This window comes from Dendroctonus ponderosae, unplaced genomic scaffold (assembly GCF_020466585.1).
Source record: "Dendroctonus ponderosae isolate FM_Combo_2020 unplaced genomic scaffold, Dpon_F_20191213v2 Dpon_F_20191213_3, whole genome shotgun sequence".
NCBI lineage: Eukaryota > Metazoa > Arthropoda > Insecta > Coleoptera > Curculionidae > Dendroctonus > Dendroctonus ponderosae.
Window position 1 is genome coordinate 9,107,542 of NW_026018508.1, and position 18,707 is coordinate 9,126,248.

The window sequence follows — 18,707 nt, forward strand, 5'->3', positions numbered from 1 at the left end:
GAAAAAAACCTTAATAGTTTTCGAAAAAAAAACGGAAGTAATTTATTTTCGTTTTTGTCCCGAATTCGGCGCTGAAAAAAGTTTTTGTAGAATTTTTATAAAGCTATAAATTTATCTTGTAATTTTTCGCGTAAAAACCTCCACATTGTCAGTATTTTTAAGTAATAATAGATTTAAAATTTTTTTATTTAATTAAATTTTGCGTAAAATGGTGCGTTTTTGAGTAGAAAGTAAAGCAAAAAAAATCAGTCAAAACTAAGAAACGACATTTTTTAACAAACTCTACAGCCTTCAGAGGTATGGAGGTGACGAGATTTCCAAATAATCTGTTATAAACTTTCGCTTATTCGGTTTTTGGAGAGAAAATTGTTTGATTTTTGTTCTTTTTACAAAGCGACGAAGCAATCTAAATTGATTCCATAATTTTTCGCGGAAAATACTTTAAGATTGTCAGCAGTTTTAAGTGAAACTTTAGAAAATTGACCATTGAGAAGAAAGATTTACGTAGCTAAAACGGGAATAATCTGAAATTTTCAAGAAATTTAAAAAATATTATTAATAAATGTCCCTTAAAATAAATGTAAAAACAGGTAAAAAAAGTCATCAACATTTTCCCAGCAACGGAACTGAGTTACAGCGCCGGTGCGTTGGGTTGGCGCACCGAGCCAGTTGCGTAGCATTGCGCCAACTCCTAAAAATTAGTAACTAGTTACTCAGGCCTAATCCTTTGCAAAGTTTGAAGTGAAAACAACGCAAAAGCACTTTTTTGTTTGAACAAGCAAATCACGCATGATCTGTGTAGAATACAATCTGATCTGCATTATTTGTCCCTGTTTGCCAATTACTTAAATAGGTATTTACAACTGCAAATATTGACTAGATTGTACAGAATTTCGTTGAAATATTAGTCACGCTGAGCACTGTCGGCTGTCGATCTTGATATAAGTATGCTGAGGTGCCGTCCATGATGCCGGTTCGTTCAGGTAATGCAATTCTGTGTACCTAGTGAAAACCCAGACCGACAAATTCCGCTATAATGTTAATCGTGCAATAGCCGTCGTGTGGTGTACAGCTTGCGGTCGGTCTCTCAAAATATTCGTTCGTTTCTGTTCCCGTAGTAGTTAGTCACTGGATATTTTGCCATTGTTTCGGAAAAGTGTTTTTCACACATTGATCGTTACTAAACGGCCCGGATTCGCTGAGTTTCCATTCTGATTTTAACATAAATTATCAATAAAATGTCGAATTTACTTTATTTATTAGCATTATTTGCTTCCGGTAGTAAAATATGTTGTGCAATCAAAGACTATTGTTCTACGAATACTTTTGATAAGACTGACTTTGGGTTGCAATTCACCAAAGAACCGAACTATGGCGAATATGCAATTGCCGGAAAATTCAAAGAGATACATTGCTGTGCCAAAGGATATTCTAGTATTGAGTGGTGAGTGTCTTTGTTCTCAATTTTATCAGGATTACCGACCGGTGAGGCAATTATTAAACAGCCAATAACTAATTATTTGTTTGTGCTAATTCTCAGCTTAATATTTACAGCTTGACACGTTTTTGTTGCCCACTACACCTGCTTGATATAAAGAGTTTACATATTGAGTTTGGAAATATATTTTAAAAGTTCGGCTTTTTAATTACTTGATTTTTGCAAGTTTTTGTGATATAAACCTAGAGATCAATTTAATTTAACAAATTATTGATTGGGTCACGCACACTTTGTCATAGTTGATCAACATCTAAAGTGAAAATAGCATATTTCTAGCTTGACTAATAATCTTAGAAAATTAAGTAATTTGAAAATGTTATCTGATTAGGTCTGAAAGTCTTAAATGAACATCTTTTAATTTGTGTATATGTTACCGGCAATATGCAAAATGCCTAGGCATTCTGCAAACTGACCAACTCGCCAGGCGTTTTGCAGAATCGCTACTCCTTTGGGCAATCTGCACATAGACTACAGTATTTTAGGCAATCTGCAGAATGCATAGATATACATTAACATTAATATTAAATAATCCGAAACTCTACTGGCAAATATAGAAATTTGGTTTTCTAGGTACCTATAGGAATGTGTTAGAATTGCTTTAATATAGGAATGTAAATCTGTCTGTATAAAACATTTATTGTAATATATTGAGTGCTGAATATTTGCTGCTAAATAGTGTTTTAGGTGTCAACAATTCATAACTCCTCATTTTTTGACAAATATATTGTAAACTTGTTGAGCATATTGGTATTGGAAAATTGGAGAATATACCAAAGTCACTAGGGACAAGCGAGCTAGAATATTTTAAGGATGACTGTAAATTTAAATAAAACCTCTTTAGTATGACACTGTAAATCTACTTAAAATTGTAAATACAGGGTGATTCAAAATTGACATCTTTCTGTTGCAAGGGTTACTGAAGCTTAGAAAATACGGAAAAAATTAAAACAAGAAGTTCTTGAAGCTGCGCTTTCAAATTTGCTATTCGGCAGTAGTTTAAAGTCCAAGTTTATACAGATATGTAATTTTGAGACACACAAGTATTTATGAGCGAATTGGGGTTAAATTTCTTGGTTAGGAAAACCGTTATAGATTAATAAACTGAGACGAACCGTAACGTGTAAGATTGGATATTCTAAAAAATGTTTAAACGTAAGTACCTGTAGAGGTACAGAAAAAGAACTACTAATTACATTTAGTAGTTAAAACAAAGGGAAGTTTTCAATTTCTTAAAATTTGAATTCTCTCTGAATTTGAAGAAAGGGTATTGGCAATTTGCCCTCGCTACAGTACCTTTTTTATGTTGCGTTTTAGCTGCATATGTAAAGAGATAGATTCTTTTGGTCACCACTAATACTACTACTACTTTGGTTAGTAATGATGAAAAGTGCCATGTCAAAGACAACAAAATATTTACAGTTTCCAGTTTTTGAATCATTTGCAAATTATCAATAATGAAACTAGTCTTAAATGTTACAACGAAAGTTTGTTTAGACTTATTTGTATTTTTGGACAGTGTAACATAATATATATCAAAACATTTATCTACTATTCGGTATGGACAAAATCAGAAACCGTCACGATGTGGTGTTCCACAAATTATAAAAATTTCAAGAATTTCGACCATATACTTGACTAAACGGAGTTATTTGCACATGCTAAATATTTTAAGTTTGAAGAAATTGAGTTCATTGCTCCGCCCTGTTACGTATCGCAAAATTGAGCATGTAAAGCACTTGCTAACGGTTTAGAAAAAAACAGAAACTACCCTTTCTACAAACTGTAGTAACTCCTCAATCTCCAATCATGTTAGATCAGAAAACACGTGAACTTACTTCTTCAGACAGTCTTTTACTGGAAAGGCTGATTAATAATATATTTGAGTGTCGTCTAATAATGTCGCATAATATTTTTTTAAGATTTTATGTTCAATGTTCCCGTCTACATCGATTTCACAATATTACTCCATATACACAACATTTTCCTATTTTTAGTAATATTTACAGTGGGTAATTAAAATCTGTTATGTGCATTTCACGTTATACGTCAGTATTTGAGTTATATATCCAAGTCAGATGAATTGAAACCATTTCAGATTCGCCTCGAAGGCCCTGTTCTTTTCGAATAATTTACTGACGCATTCATGTTAGGAATGTCTGCTTTGTCTGGTTCCTAGTAATAGTCCTTTTACTGTTCATTCAGAGATGGGCAGCTATGATTCGGATTTCGCTTTGATATCTATTTGTTTTCTCGACATTTCCAACTCCCACGCCCCTTAATCTCTGTTTGGAATACCTTACTTAGAATAGAGTAATCCTCCTAAGGTCTAACTTACAGGAAATATCAACGTAGGAGGTAATAGTAGTAACAATATTTAATATATTTAATGGTTCTACGAAAGGGCTGTCGATTCGTATCGATTTTTCTGTCGTGCGTTACGATGATTTCTGTGGCTTGTGTTTTTATTTCTAGTTTCATAGTTGTTCTTAAATAATTTGTAATTCTCTTTAAAGTGCTGAAAGCTCTTTCAAAACTTGCACTGGAAGATTGTACTGCCATTGCAATATTACATAGTTTATTCATTTCATGGATAACTAGACTTAAATCGTGCAAAAGAAGCGCGAGATGTGTTAGTGTTTATTTTCCAATTATTTGTGTTTTTATACTGCTTTATGGTATCTGGCAATAACTTTGTCTCGATTTCAATTGAAACTATATCACATTGGTGAAGGTTAGCCAAAGAAATAAACGTTCTAAGTTTAAAAATAATGGTGGTAGATGGATTTAAGGTACTAAATCATGTTTTTAAACCCAGATTTTGTTTCTGCAGCTCTTTTCCAGTTCTTGAAGCCTTCAGTAATAAAACTTAAACTGTTCGTTCCACCTTGTTTGAAGAAAAATCTACAAGGGAAAACGAAATACAGCATTTTTGATAATGTTGTAGATACTTAGATATATGCAATATACTCCAAGGATACATAATATAATAATTGGACTTAAAAAAAACTACGAAGATCACAACCATACACTTTGTTAAAAAAACTTGTTAAGGCCCGGCTGTCTTGAAAGTTCATGTAGCAAAAAAAAGCCAAATCAATGACTTCTTTTTCCTCTAGATGAAAATATTTGGCTCTTGTCCTAGCAGGAAACGAGTACCCACATTTAGATTAGAAAATAATTTATAAATATTAAGTACTACTATTAAAACTTACTTTTCAATTCCCGAACAACTCGGAATGTTTTCACGTTCACTATCATTATTGTCGAGTTTGATCTGATTTTTTAATTCGCAATTATTTATACAGTTCGTCGCTCGCCCACACCTGGCGGGACCGCCACTGAAAATTACAGACTTTTCCATCCAGAGTTGGTATGCACATTGATGTCCTAGTACTTATTTATTTTAAAATTCCACGTATACACATATTTTTAAATTTATTTAAATTTTTAATTCAATTAATAACAATGTACTTCGACTTTTTATATGCCACTATAAATAGTGCTAAAAACTGTTGTGATTGGAATTCCTTTCTCTGGGTAACGGATGTTTACTTTTCTTTTACCCTGAAGTTGTCTTAAAATAATGTTAGCCGTGTCTCAAAAGCAGAAGCATATTTCGTCGGAATTACTGATTGATACGAAGGGTCGCCTGGGCTAGAACAATACACCCCAAAAAAACATTTATCATGAATTTATTTGCCTTGTGTGAAAGCGAATCTGAACCTGTATGAAATTTCATAAATTATACTGGATACAATGGGCTCTTGAGCCACATTGTATTTTCTGATAATTTTTACAATAGCGCCCACCTTTCGGATTCACTTTCGGAATAGTGCACAGGTAGTGTCGGAGCGATGAGACTAAACCATGGGCCTCCAGAAGTTCTTAAGAAGCTGAAGAAAATAGAACACTGCCAAGTTTATGAAAAACTATTGATCTTTGAGTGGCCGGAATAAAAAGACCCACTTAACTCATAGTAACTCAATTCAAAGGGGAAAGTAAAAGGAAACAAAGAGGTGTATAGATCATATCAATAAACAGTACCAGTAGACTGCAAAAAAATTATGAAGTAAGATTGATTATTGTTGATAATGACTCACATTTCTATTTAGGCGCCAGCAACCGATTGGAAAAATATACATGGAGATAATTTGACATTTCCCAGACTTGACCGTCATGGATTCTTAAATTATTTACAAATGTTTGGAAAAGTCCAGAATAAATTTTATGGCTCGGCTACGGGAATCTCAGATTGAAGTAGTTCCAAGAAGTGTTCGCAATTTTGTTCAAATGTTTTTATTCACTTTCATAGAAATCATGAATCAAAAAAGCAAGCAATCCAGATAGTAGTTTCCTGAGAACTGAATATTCAAAACTTTCCATACAAAACTTTAAATAAATTCTCAATATTTGAGCTATGTTTGTATATTTCATTATTTTGTACGGTACAATGAATTCTTGGTTAAAATGTAAAACATTTTTTAATGTTGATACGAGGAACACTTGCAATTGTTGTGGTTGAATTTCTTTCCCCTAAGTTTTATTTATTAGTTCAGTTATTGAATGTTAAAGCTCATTCAGTTTTGTTCCGCAATTTTTTTTTTCGTTTGTCTCCAACTACTTAACTCCTTATTTTTAGTTGCAGTTATCTGGATGTTTGAATATCTCGATTGTTTTTCTCCTAGGCATTGGAAAGAAATGATGTGTTTGCTCTAAAACGTCAGCTTTCTTGAAGATAATTTGGTGACTTCCCATAAGTACATTTTTACAGATGTCCTAATCTGCAGCATATGTTATGTTATGTTCTATGAATACTGCATCTTCCCGACGCATCTGTAGCAGCAGCTAGACGATCTATTTTGATTGGTTACCCTACAGCTCTGTTCAACTGTTTTGGTCGGTTTAAAGACCGTTTCAATGTCCCTTTTCCCCATGTCTTCCTATCTTGTAAGTTACCTGATGAATGTAAGGAAGAGAAGCAAAGTTCCAATCCGATGTAGATCTTTATTAACTTTATTCTTTGTTGCATTATTTCAGTTTAATCTTAACTTTATTCTTTGTTGCATCATTACGGCGTTCGAGACTCTCTTGATGCATCATTACTCTTCTGATTTCCTGATTGGTGTACACATTAAAACAAAACGCTTTTTCAAATGGCGAAATTCTCCTTCAAACTTTCTGGGTTTGCAAGTATATCTACCTCAGTCTTCATCAGGGTTTGGATGACGCCTCGCTTCCTCAGTGGATGATGGTATATAATTATTTGTGGCTGGATTCTCCCAGTGGCTCTGTCGTTGAAGAGAAGGGAAGCAACATTTCACGAACTGTACATAATTCTTTATGAAACTCTCCATGTGCCCATTGTAAGAGTTCCTCTACTCTTGCTCATAACTGATCTTAGTGGTGCCTACTTCTGGCTAATGAACCTTCGGCATATCATGCTTTCTCGGAGGTAGAGCCCCGGATTGATTTAAACCACTTATCTTTTCTATTTCTGCTTGTGTTTTGAGGAACAAACTTAGTGTGAAGTAGCAACATTATAAAGTTAGTGAGCTCCTCGTAACCCAGACTATAATTACTATTTGGATGATATGAAAAGCAATACTTTGCCATACCTGACTACTGAGAGCAATAAGTATTGGTACATTTAAACATAAACGTATACTCGGTGAAACTTATGAAACCAATGCATTTAGCAATGCCACTAGCATCAGAAAGTTAAAAATTCGGTGTGTTTAACAGTTACTTACTTCCTTACAAAAAAATACCTTACTTCCTCGGATTAGTATGCAAAATTTAAAATTTTTGTTATTTATTAACTGACCGGTTATCACGATAAAAAAAATTGATAACGGCTCTATTTGTTAATGTTTTATTTACACACAGCCTTATTTACTGGTTGAATTATGGCCGCGTACATTATTGCCAATATATTTTATTGATTTCATGGAATGGTGTTAAACATTTCAACAGTGATGTTTCCCAATTAAATATACGTGGTCTGCTATAAAATACCGTGTTGATTATTGCTCGATTAAGATTAAATTCACATTTCTGTGTTTTGCATCACAGTTTCCAGAAAATTCGTTAATGCATTTGCATCAAGCTGAAGTTGTCATTTGCCGCACCGTGATGCATGCTAATGTTGAAAAGATGCATGATGGAAATGCTTAAATTGTATTTGGATTTTTAATTATTTCTACAGCGGAAGTTCGTATCAATAATCAATCGCCAATACCGGAAGCCGTTCAAGTGTTGTAGGAGACTAAAATCGATTATTATGTAGGAGTCATTGATCGATGCGAGTCAGCCTTGTAGTTAAGTTTTTATGTCTTAAGAAACCCCACGAAAAATTTGCTTCATTGTGATTACGTGCTAAAATTTTAAATAACTTAAGAAAGGATAATCAACGTATATTAAACAGAAACGTATGTATTAGGGATGGTCGGTATTTACCGTAACCGCTAAAATAACAGTGTTTCAGACGTATAACCTGTAACCGCAGTTTACGCAATGCCCAAAAAATTATTCTTAAATGTTAATTTAATATACATATTAACATTTTCGCTTGCAAAACATGTTTTTATTTAAACCATTCGAATTTTTTCTTTTTTGTAGTTACTTATGACCCATAGTTTTGTTTATGTTTTTACAATATTTTAATTTTAGGTTACCAATATCAAGAATTACATTTTTCAATAAACTAGATCATTATTTATCATCATTATTGCGTTCCAAAAGTAACATGTTACTTTTGGAACCGAATACCAACGTGAAACTGCAACGTCTACTACCGATGTAAATTCATCCTCGCTTTTACTTTCAGTTTAGTTGTCTGTGTGGATGTCTTATTATCTCTACTAAACTAATAGGCTGGTTTTATTCTTTAAGTAATTTTGGCACATCTAATCTGATGCGATCAAAGGCTTTAGTTAGGTCCACGAAACACATGCAAGCAGAATTATTATATTCAATTGCTTTCTTAGCAATTCGTCTGACTGAAAATATATTGTTGACCTATTTTGCCGGAAGCATTGTTGTTCTTTACTTATTGCATATTCTTTAGTGATCTTATGGGCGACTATCTTCGTTAGCAATTTTAGTGTTGAGTCAAGCAAGGTGATCGCACGGTAGTTGCTAGGATTCTTCTTATTTCCTTTTTTGTATACTGGTATTGTAATGTTTGTTTCTATTATGTTATGTAATTTCTATAAAATTTCTAAACATTTTCCACACTTTGAGTTGCGCTCCATAAAGGTCGTGGTTCATCTCTTTGGTGAATCGAGTCCAATATTCTCTTTTCAGGTTTCTTCGAGTATTATTGGCACAAATTTGTAAAACTTAACAGTATTGAATAAACTGCTCTTATGCAGGGTGTTAATGAATGAATGTTACACATTTATTGGACATACAGGGATGGAAAATTGACGAACTTTTATTAATAAATCATATGCACAAACACGCGTTTTCGAACCACGGCCCAATTTATTGGTGATGCTCATATTAATCAAACACGGCAAATGACTCATCCGCATGCGATTAATTTAGGTGATTACAGCTTGATTTTCGTTTGAAGAAAGCCGTCATTTTTCTGATAACTGTTGTAATCAAGAGAAATTTGTTAGGTTGACTGAGTTTTTGTAGCCTAATTTAATTGCGGATGCACAAATACGATGAATTACTTAAAAACATGTTTATAATGTTTGATGAGGGATTTGTCGGCCCATAGGTCATTGTTCAAATCATTCACTCAAAGTGTCTTAATGTACTATTATTTTGTCAGGATCCTTAATAAATTCTGGTAAATTTTGTTGTCTTCTTTAAGTTCAAAAAAATGTTGTTTCCTTAGACGGATCTTAAAATTTAACAGAATTACCATTTAATTACAGATGGTATAAGACACTCAAACTGAACATTTTAACCGCATGATAATGGCATCAAATACGTTAATTTTACTGCTATAGCAAGGGATACGTAAAACGCACTGCTAGAAACAATTACTTAATTAAAAAAATATTTGATACTGTGTTAATAGTGACGAAATGGTGATATTTAATAAGTATTAAAGACACAAGTTAAAATCGCCAATGCAGTAGAGATCATAAAGCATTGAAATGCGTTAATAAACAGTTTATCTCTGGACGATATTTAGAAGTAATTTTTTACAATTTCCCCTTATTAAACTCGTATAGTAGAAGCACGCATTGATTGGCGAGTTTTTGCATCATTGCTCTGGAGATTCGAATTAAAAAATGAAACGTTCAAACATTGTATTTCTTTCTTTTATTAATTTTTATTTTCCGATTATTTTTATATGTGTTGAGCTATGATTTGAACATACTTATATTGACGTAGGTCCTGTTAATCAAAAAACCTTATTTGCAGTTCGGATCCTCAGTTCGAGCAGCATTTGTTTACATTTTTAAATATCACGAAAACATTAGCCAATGACGTATTTTGTAATAAACAACCAGCAAATGGCACTAATTTCATTCATAACAATTTCAGTTGCTAATTACAAGAACACGTAATAAAATACTCAAAATGAGACCACCGTAGATGCGGAATATATTTTATAGTAAAATTTTAGTGAGGAGAAATGGACTCGTTGGACGCCCAAATCCGACAATTACTCGTGTTTTTAATATTAATAAGTGATAATCTTGATATTAATAAACTGTCACACTTAGAAATAGTGCAAAGTGGTTTCATTGACAGGAAAAGGAGCCTGTGTTTGCCTAACCTAGATTGCTCTTGTATATTTATGAACAGTGGCCAGGTGCGTAAGTTATGTTGAATATACAAACCAAGAGCCACATTTTTCCAAGTGAATCGTACCTACCTAAAACTTTTGCGTTAGTGTTATAATATTTTGAATTTCAAACATATATTGGGATGAAGGTAGATGCGGGGCTCACAAATCGATTAATATAAATATTAACTAAACCTATGGCAAGCGCACAGCGAGTGTTTCTTTTAAATTAATTCTAATGGTTGTGCATATATCGATCAGTCCTACTTTGTACTTATCCCTGCCATTTATTTACATTTATGAATTTTTGCCTGTCTCGACTTGTCTTTGTTCGGATGAAATACGTTGCTTATGGAAATTTTTTATTTAGTTTTTCGCGAGTATCTACATTTTTCTCCTTGCATCCCTCTCGGACAATACTTCCAGATAATCGATATCTTCTAGAATATATGACTTTACAATAACTCTATCAAAATTTGTATTTTATTTTATGTCTATTCAATTGTCAACTAAATGTTCTTCATATGGTTTTGGTATGTGTTATGTGGCAATTTGTTTCATCCACACTCGGTATCTCAGAATTTCCACTTTTTCTTTTTAATTCTTGCAAAAGGCCCCGACATTTAAATTCGAAATTTTTTTGCTACGTAGGTACGTTATTTCATTAGGTACATTTGATTAGTAACAATTTAGACATGTGAAGTAAAGATTATAAGATTAATTGGTAGAAAAGCTGGTTTATTAAAGCTGATGGAAAACTAACAATTTTTTTAAAAAGCATGATGATTTCAGATACCATTCGAACCATGAGTAAACACCGTTTAGTATTGTCGGTTTATTAATTAGCTGTGGATCTTTTTTTAACTGTTTCCTGAGAACTCGACTCCCACGTTTCGTTGGTACCATCATTAAACAAGCGGCCACACCGAGAAACAAAAGAAACAATGTAGACACCCAGTTTACCGGAATGTTATCATGTCTTTGTCGTCGCGGCAACAGTGGTCAAGTCCATTAATATCAACTCAACCAGTTCAAACCACCGAGACATTTTCACTAACAAACCGGGGCTCACGTCTGAATCTTTTAATTGATGATGGTTGGAAACGATATTTGTATAATGTTGTAAAATATTAAACCGTTTGAATATTAACGAGCAAGAACAACTTATAACATTCTCATTATTTGAACTGGAGTTATTCAAAAAAATATATATACCTCGTTTTGTTTTAAATTTATTTTCCCACGGTTTCCGGTTTCCAAATGAAGCTAACAATCTGCCAGTTATCATGTTTCAACACTGAGGTTGGTTGTTTTGTAAAAATGTCTTTATATCTACCGGTTTCTATAGGGAGGACTACCCATAACTATTCGAGAACACTTATAGCTTTGTTTTAAATAATTTCACATAACTTGGACTGATATCCTTTTATGCACATTTTTTTTTAAATTTAGCCAATGTTCAGACGAAATCAATACAAATTTTGCAATGTTTTGCTTGCACCAGACAAGATTCTCTGTTTACGGGAGTTTTTGATCTTCCACACAGAAAATTTGATTCATAAATGGCATCCATGTAAAATTCGACTGATTCAAGAAATTAATGAAGATCATAATCATAGACTTGAACACTTTTTGTGGAATGCACAAACATGCGAAGCAAGCAATCTTTCTAGCAGTTGCTTTTTTCATAAATGCTTTCTTTAAACTAACTGGAAATCGTTCCTGGTCCAATGTAAATCTCAGAATTTAATATGAGGTTTTAACAAACGTAATACTTAAATATGAAATGGAAAGATGAGCTGACGTTTTATCTCATCGTATTCTTCTGCCATTTTTATTGCGAAGAAATTTAATTCATGCACAATATAAAATCTTACCTGCGATTCAATGAAATAAGCTGATATGCAACCAGATATTTCTCCACGTCATTATGCACTGTGTCGAAGATACGAAGGCCCAGTATGGGAATAGCCGAAAGCCGAAACTTTGGTTAAGTGAGAAAAAAAGTTGGGCCATTAAAAGACTAATAAAATGGCGCTTTCAGATCTTTGATACTAATTTTTGTTTCTGATTTCTGCATGCTGGAGCAAAACCAACTACACTTTATCATCGCAACTTTAAGTCAGTCGTAATACTTACTATCTTATTAGTTTTTTTCTTCGTCGTTTCGCTTTCAACAAGAATCCGTCATCAACTTATTTTTTTTAAATACGACGCTGTTTATTTGTCAGCAAATTCGGAAAGCTCTTTGTTCTCATTTCACCGATGTTGAACATATTGGCATTTACTTACGTTTTGATCGATTTTTTAATAAATCTTCAAAACATTGTAAACATGGACCTGTATTTTCAGCGCTGGAACTCACAGTAATTTTATTGTTTAATTTGAAAGTTTGCTTTTTAAAAACAATTTATTTCCAAATTAATGCAAACAATACATTTTAGTTGTAACCGAACCGTAACAATGACTTATGACTCGTATATCTTAAGACTGACCATGATTGATTGTAGACTACTGAGACTCAGTTCTGATGACTGACCAAACATCTATTGACTGAATGCTCGTTGCTGCTGTGAGTTCTTTATAGTTAAATAATGCTGATCATAGCAGAAACAGTACTACGTCTTATTTTAAAACAATATCTATTGAAAATCACTTGAAAAACTCTTAAATGTTTACTGAAAAACAAGCGCAAATGTTCAAAAATATTATTTTTCTTATTCTCTAAACACAAATAGACTTTAAAAGGTCTCAGCTTTTCCGGCGTCACAATCTCAAAAGCTGCAGTAACAAATCTACGGAGTTCTTCAGTCGCATAACTTCTCGTTCCAGTTCGCTTGAACTCGAGAATTGGGGCCCATGGCGTCTCAAAATAAGTGCTTAAATGTTCATGTTGGAATCGAACCTACAGATTTTCTCTAACCCTTCTTGAATAGTGAGCAGGTGCACCGTCCTGTTGAGCCCAAGAATTGCGTATTTCGGCTAAAAGGTAGATTGCCAAGAGCTTCTTCTAAATAATTTTGAAGCAGATTTAAGTATCGTTCCGTTGTCAACTTCGGATTGTAGAAGTAGCTTATTAACCTGGTGATTACTTCGTCCAAGATTGCCAAACACGCATTTTTGTTTTTTATTATTGTGTATTATTTAATGTTATTTCGAAACGAAATGCGAGAGATTATTTTCTAAAGCGGGTGCTACCATAAACTGGCGAAGAACTAGACTCAGTAAAGAGCGTCTGCACAAAATTTTACTCTTAAATGTTAATTCATTTTTAAATGAAAATTTGATTTTTAAACATTTTAGCATTTAAACCGTATATTTTATTTAATCACTCTGGTTTATTATAAGTTTTTTTGTTATTTAAGTAGTTACTTCTGACCCAAGTTTTGTTTTTTATTTTAGAATATTTTATTTTAAGTTTACCAATATTAAGAATATTTTTTTAAATAACCAAAATAATTATATATCATCACTATTTCTACTATCTACTATCACTATTCTACTAAGATGTTCCTTTTGGAACGGCATTTTGAAACCTATTAACAAAGTGGAAGTGGAACGCTGTAACCTGTTACAGAAAAATCACACCTCTAGTTCAAATACACACGCTCCGCAACACGAAGTTTTCTGACTCAAAATGATAACATATCAAACTTCTCTGTATTTGAAAAATTTTCCTCGTTTCCTTACAGAGGCAAATGTACAATTGAATAAGGTAGTATCGAAGCAAATGTCGGAATAATGTGCTTCTATCAGAATGCGTTTTTGATCAAAACATCTTATTTTAAATACGGATGATTCTGATTTGTTATCACGGTTTAATTTCGTAAAATGAATCTTGTAGTTTTTTAATATGTTTACTAATTTAGTCTGCTAAGTTTTTATCTCTAAACTCACAAGTGTTCAAAATTGTGTTCACAAACTTACGATAATTTAAAATAACACACGATAATTTAAAACACAAATTCCTAATTACTAAGTAACTCTATAGCTAAACCTTAACAGATGTATCGTTGAATTTAGAATAAAAAAGGGATTTTAGAGAGATGAAACGTGGGAGCATAAAAGTGATAATGTATTTTTCTCGCTTAAAGTTACTGTTAGAACGTGCAGCCGGTTTTGCTCCGGATTTGTTAATAACTTTGAAAATTTTAGGTTCAGGTTTCAGTTTCTAGATGAGGTCCTTTCTAATAGGTAAATTGGAAGGCTAGGTACCAAAACGCCTGATTTATCTAATCTTAATTTCATTTCTGGGGAAATTTTAGGATTCTGGCTTACTGAACTTTCCTTTCTGTTTAGGGGTTTAGAGGGGTAAAAGTCCCTTTTTCGACAAATAAATCAACGACAATGGCACTAATAATGTTCGTCAATTAAAAATTAAAATGAGGCTATCGGGTAAACGATTGGGATCGGAAAAATTAACATTGCTTGTAATTTTCAATGTATCAACCCACACTCATTAGATACGGACAACCCAATTGCTAAAAATGAATTATATCTTGATAACTAACTAGATTATTCTATTTTGACGCTGTTGTAGTCTGGATTTTAAATCCTAAAGTTTTGATAAAGCTGATATAAATTAGCAGAGCGCCGGCAGGTGTTGATAATGACTTGTTATTTATTGATCTCTATTCCGAAAACCACACGCAACTGGCTTGAATGAAAAATAGATTCCACACTTTTTAATTTATTTTGTTTAGATATTCAAATTTCTTTTAACGCTGTTGACTACCGACCGACCTTCCAACTCCTTCCCTCTAGAATTAATCAATTAATTACCCAACAAAAAGTCGTCACTATATCTAGTAATACTAATAAATCAAATATATTTAATTATTAATGAAATCAGAATCGTTTAGGTATACATTTTCATTACTTATTTGTAATGTACCATTTTTTACTTAAGCGTGGGAGCTATAATAACTACAAAATACAGGTCAGCTCCCCTGTTCAAAAGCAGTTGGCGTATACCTATGCTAAGTGTATTAAGATACACATCAGTGTAGTTTGAAAATATTCGAAGTCTACAAACAAATTTGAAGCAAGTTAAGTGGTTTGGGCAAATCAAACTGTTCTAATAATGACGTTATAAGTTTGTTCGGGGAAAAAGCAATTTACTGGATGTAATTGATAAACATATTTTACTGATACCGATTAACGTCGATATCAATTTGATAAAAGTGCGTATTTCCATGAATCAAGTTTGATTATGTTTTGTGAATTACATATTAGCTGAAGTTTTGTTGGGATTATACAGGGTGATTTTGTGTCTTGAACAATAAATTGAAATCCCAGACTGTTTAATTATTGTTCAGTTACTCCAAAAAAACTTCTTGCTCCTTTAGGTGTTGATGTCATTCCAATTTAAAACAACTTTTTCTATTTAATCACTCCTAGATTGTCGCAATAAAGCTTTAAGGAACTGGCATTTATTCGACGTTTGTAAATTTTTTGCAGTGAAAATGTGCTTGTTTTGGTTCGTATTGATACATTACGAAATTAAATTGGCTGGTGGGTCGTAATAGAAGGTTTAAATATTTTTTGCATTTGTTTTATACCTACGTGTTTTATTTGTTACGGGTAATCATAATTCTATTAACTGAACGAAAAAGTTGGACTTTCAATCATTATTATTGGTTAAGTAACGCACTTCTTCGAACGATGAGACTCTGCATCATCTAGCTTTGACGTGACAGACATCCAATTGGCGATAAGACTAATAACATTATTCACTACACGGATAATCGCAGACATCGGACATTCACATCAGAGACAAATTCATTTATATTCCACCATATACTAGAGCTTTAGTGTTGAATGTCCACCAAGTGGCAAATGTTGCACACATGATTCATCCTATGGAAATAGTGTAAAGCAGACTGGTTTATCTCATTAACATAATGATTTGTAAATCGCTAAAATTAATAGTGGGCATGCTAGTTCTAAATTGTCAAGAATAGACATGCAAAAGCATCATATGAGTTGGTCATGCTAATAACCAGCTTTAGACTTTGGATGATTGACTGGACGAATAATGAACTTTAGCGTTTTGGCTAAGTTGTATCCACTATTCGCTTGAATCATATTATCCGGGGCATGTGACTGTAATAAGAGCAACGGTGCCAATCGGCTCAGTGATTTTATTTAATAGGTTAATATGCATTTCAAAATCTACACGAAAGGGATATAAGATACTTGTTTTTCAAATGAGTTCCTGAAACAAAAAGCTGTAATTTAAACCATATTAGGTACTTTTATTATATTACTGTTTTCCCAGAACTACACTTAGCGGCTTTCCAATATTATTTTTTATACATTTAGCGGCTTTCCAAAAGCTGGAAATTTTATGCATGTGCGACATATGTTTACATTTTAAGTTTACAGGAACTGAAAATATAACGCAGTTTTTTTAACAAATGGTTATTGTTCTTTCGTAAAAAAAGTAAGAATCGTATGTTTGACAAGTAGAAAAGTTGATTCCAGTGCGGATATTTTTTACAGCTTTCAGGCGCATTCACTAGTGTTTCTATAACACTCGTGTCAATTTTCTTTATGAAAATGTTTCAGTGATTCTCTAATAAAGAAAATAAAAGAAAGAAATAAAGAAACAAGCAGATCAATGTCTTTTCGAATGAAGACAGCGGTGTCTTCTCGTTCCGATACATCGATAACTGTTTCGATAATTAGAACGTTCGCATCACGTCTATTTTTGTATCTTGCTTTGCAGGGATGGTAGCAGCATCCATTTCTGTTTGTTGCATCAGTTATATATTTAAAAACTGCCTGATCTACACAAACATTGTTACCTCAAAGTGGGAGTCATAAGATTTGATTGTGCAGAAGTTCGTCTCCTTTGCTCCATTGCTTTTATATAATATGTAAAGCATTATCTGAGTTATCGTCGGATGCAACAATTATGAGAAAACAGAAATATTTTTTATTTACATATAATGTAAACGGGATACATCCCACGTCAAAGGTGCTGTAGAGATTAACGCATTATTTTGTCGTTGATAATTAGTTACAAATGAAAATAGTTCAGAAAATATATTATTAACTAACAATGACTTGGCCTCGATTGGGTTATTGAGGCTCATTTGCAGCAGAGGAGGACTACTCGAATTTGCTCACTCATGTTGTTATGGCGGATTTCTTCTAAAAAGCAGCGTCCTGTTTCAGTCGATTTTGCAACTCTAACAAAACACGCAAATCTAAAACTTTTTGAAATCAACATATTTTTGAGAAAACTGTCAACATTTCCCTATCGATGGTGCACTTTCTAAAAAGGCCATTTATTTATCTCTGGAATGATGTAAAAATGAGCCTTCTTGCTCATTTCTCGGAAGCGAAACGAAAAAACGGGACGAAAAACRTGCAATTTTGGCATACTCTTGCACTTAAGTGTCTGATATTCAAGTTTCGCTTTATGGGTCTAAACTACTTGAGCTTCCTCACTTATGATATGACTGAATCGGATTTTCAATTATCTATCCAACGATGCMTAAACGAATTCTGTGRCTCAATTTCGTGRAATTTCTTCCTCATTTTACTTCMGAGAAATGAGCAAAAACGGGACGAAAAAYAWGAAATTTTRGCATAATCTTTGTACTATATGACCACSCTGACTTYCAAGCTGAATCCGCCCCTGATTTGCAGATAATGGAAAAAAATGTGAARAACRATGTYGACGTACACATTACTTCAATTGCATTTTCCKCAAAAAAACGGTTGCTTTTAGCGATTGTAATAAGAATTTTTTTAATACTGGGTAAGCCTGGATTTCTACCAGCCTTTCAGTTATTTTTGTAATTTGTGTGCGTTCTTATTCAAGTTTGCGACTGCCTCATTTTTGTAGCAAGTCTTGATGCAATTTGTTTTGGTTTCTGCATTTATTGTTTAGTTTTCCGTTGTGTTAGTAAGTCTGCAGGGAGATTCCTAACTTTTTTATCGCGGTTGTGGTGCTGATGCATTTGTCTTCGTATATTTGCAAAAATATTAGCGTTCGAAAGTTTTCAGCAATGATTTCAAGTACTCCGATGGCCATTTCCAGATAAATAGTAGATACAGTTAATTACAAATAAAAGATTGCAAAACCTGCTTAAATCATTGCTTGTTTTCTATTTGGAATAATTACGTTTTTATTAGTCACTTTTTATACCTACGATAAAGCGTAGCAGTGACCAAGATTTAAAGCAGATATTTGCGGATAAAAAATTTAGCGTTACAGCGTATTGCGGTTAGGAACGCCTCGTAACTCCTTAAAAAGGATAACGTAATTTTTGCATCAGCCGATTTAATTATTTTAAGAGCTGTTTAGATCCATCGCTAAATTTTTAAATGATTTCTAAATAGATATAAATAAATGGTTACATGCAAAGAAGGATGCTTGTTAGATGACTAAGATTTCGGGATTTTTACGAGGTCATGGTAACGTCGACAAATTTTCGAAGTACT

At 33.1% G+C, this 18,707-nt stretch overlaps 1 protein-coding gene across 1 annotated transcript in view; it reads left to right on the forward strand.

Moving 5' to 3' along the window:
- Window positions 1-933: 933 nt before the first annotated feature.
- The window catches only part of LOC109539044, a 42,806-nt gene continuing 25,032 nt past the window's right edge, over window positions 934-18,707 (forward strand). The window contains exon 1 of the mRNA XM_019906561.2: window positions 934-1,444. Coding sequence (XP_019762120.2) covers window positions 1,239-1,444 — 206 coding nt within the window. The 5' untranslated portion in view covers window positions 934-1,238. The remainder of the gene's footprint in view (window positions 1,445-18,707) is intronic.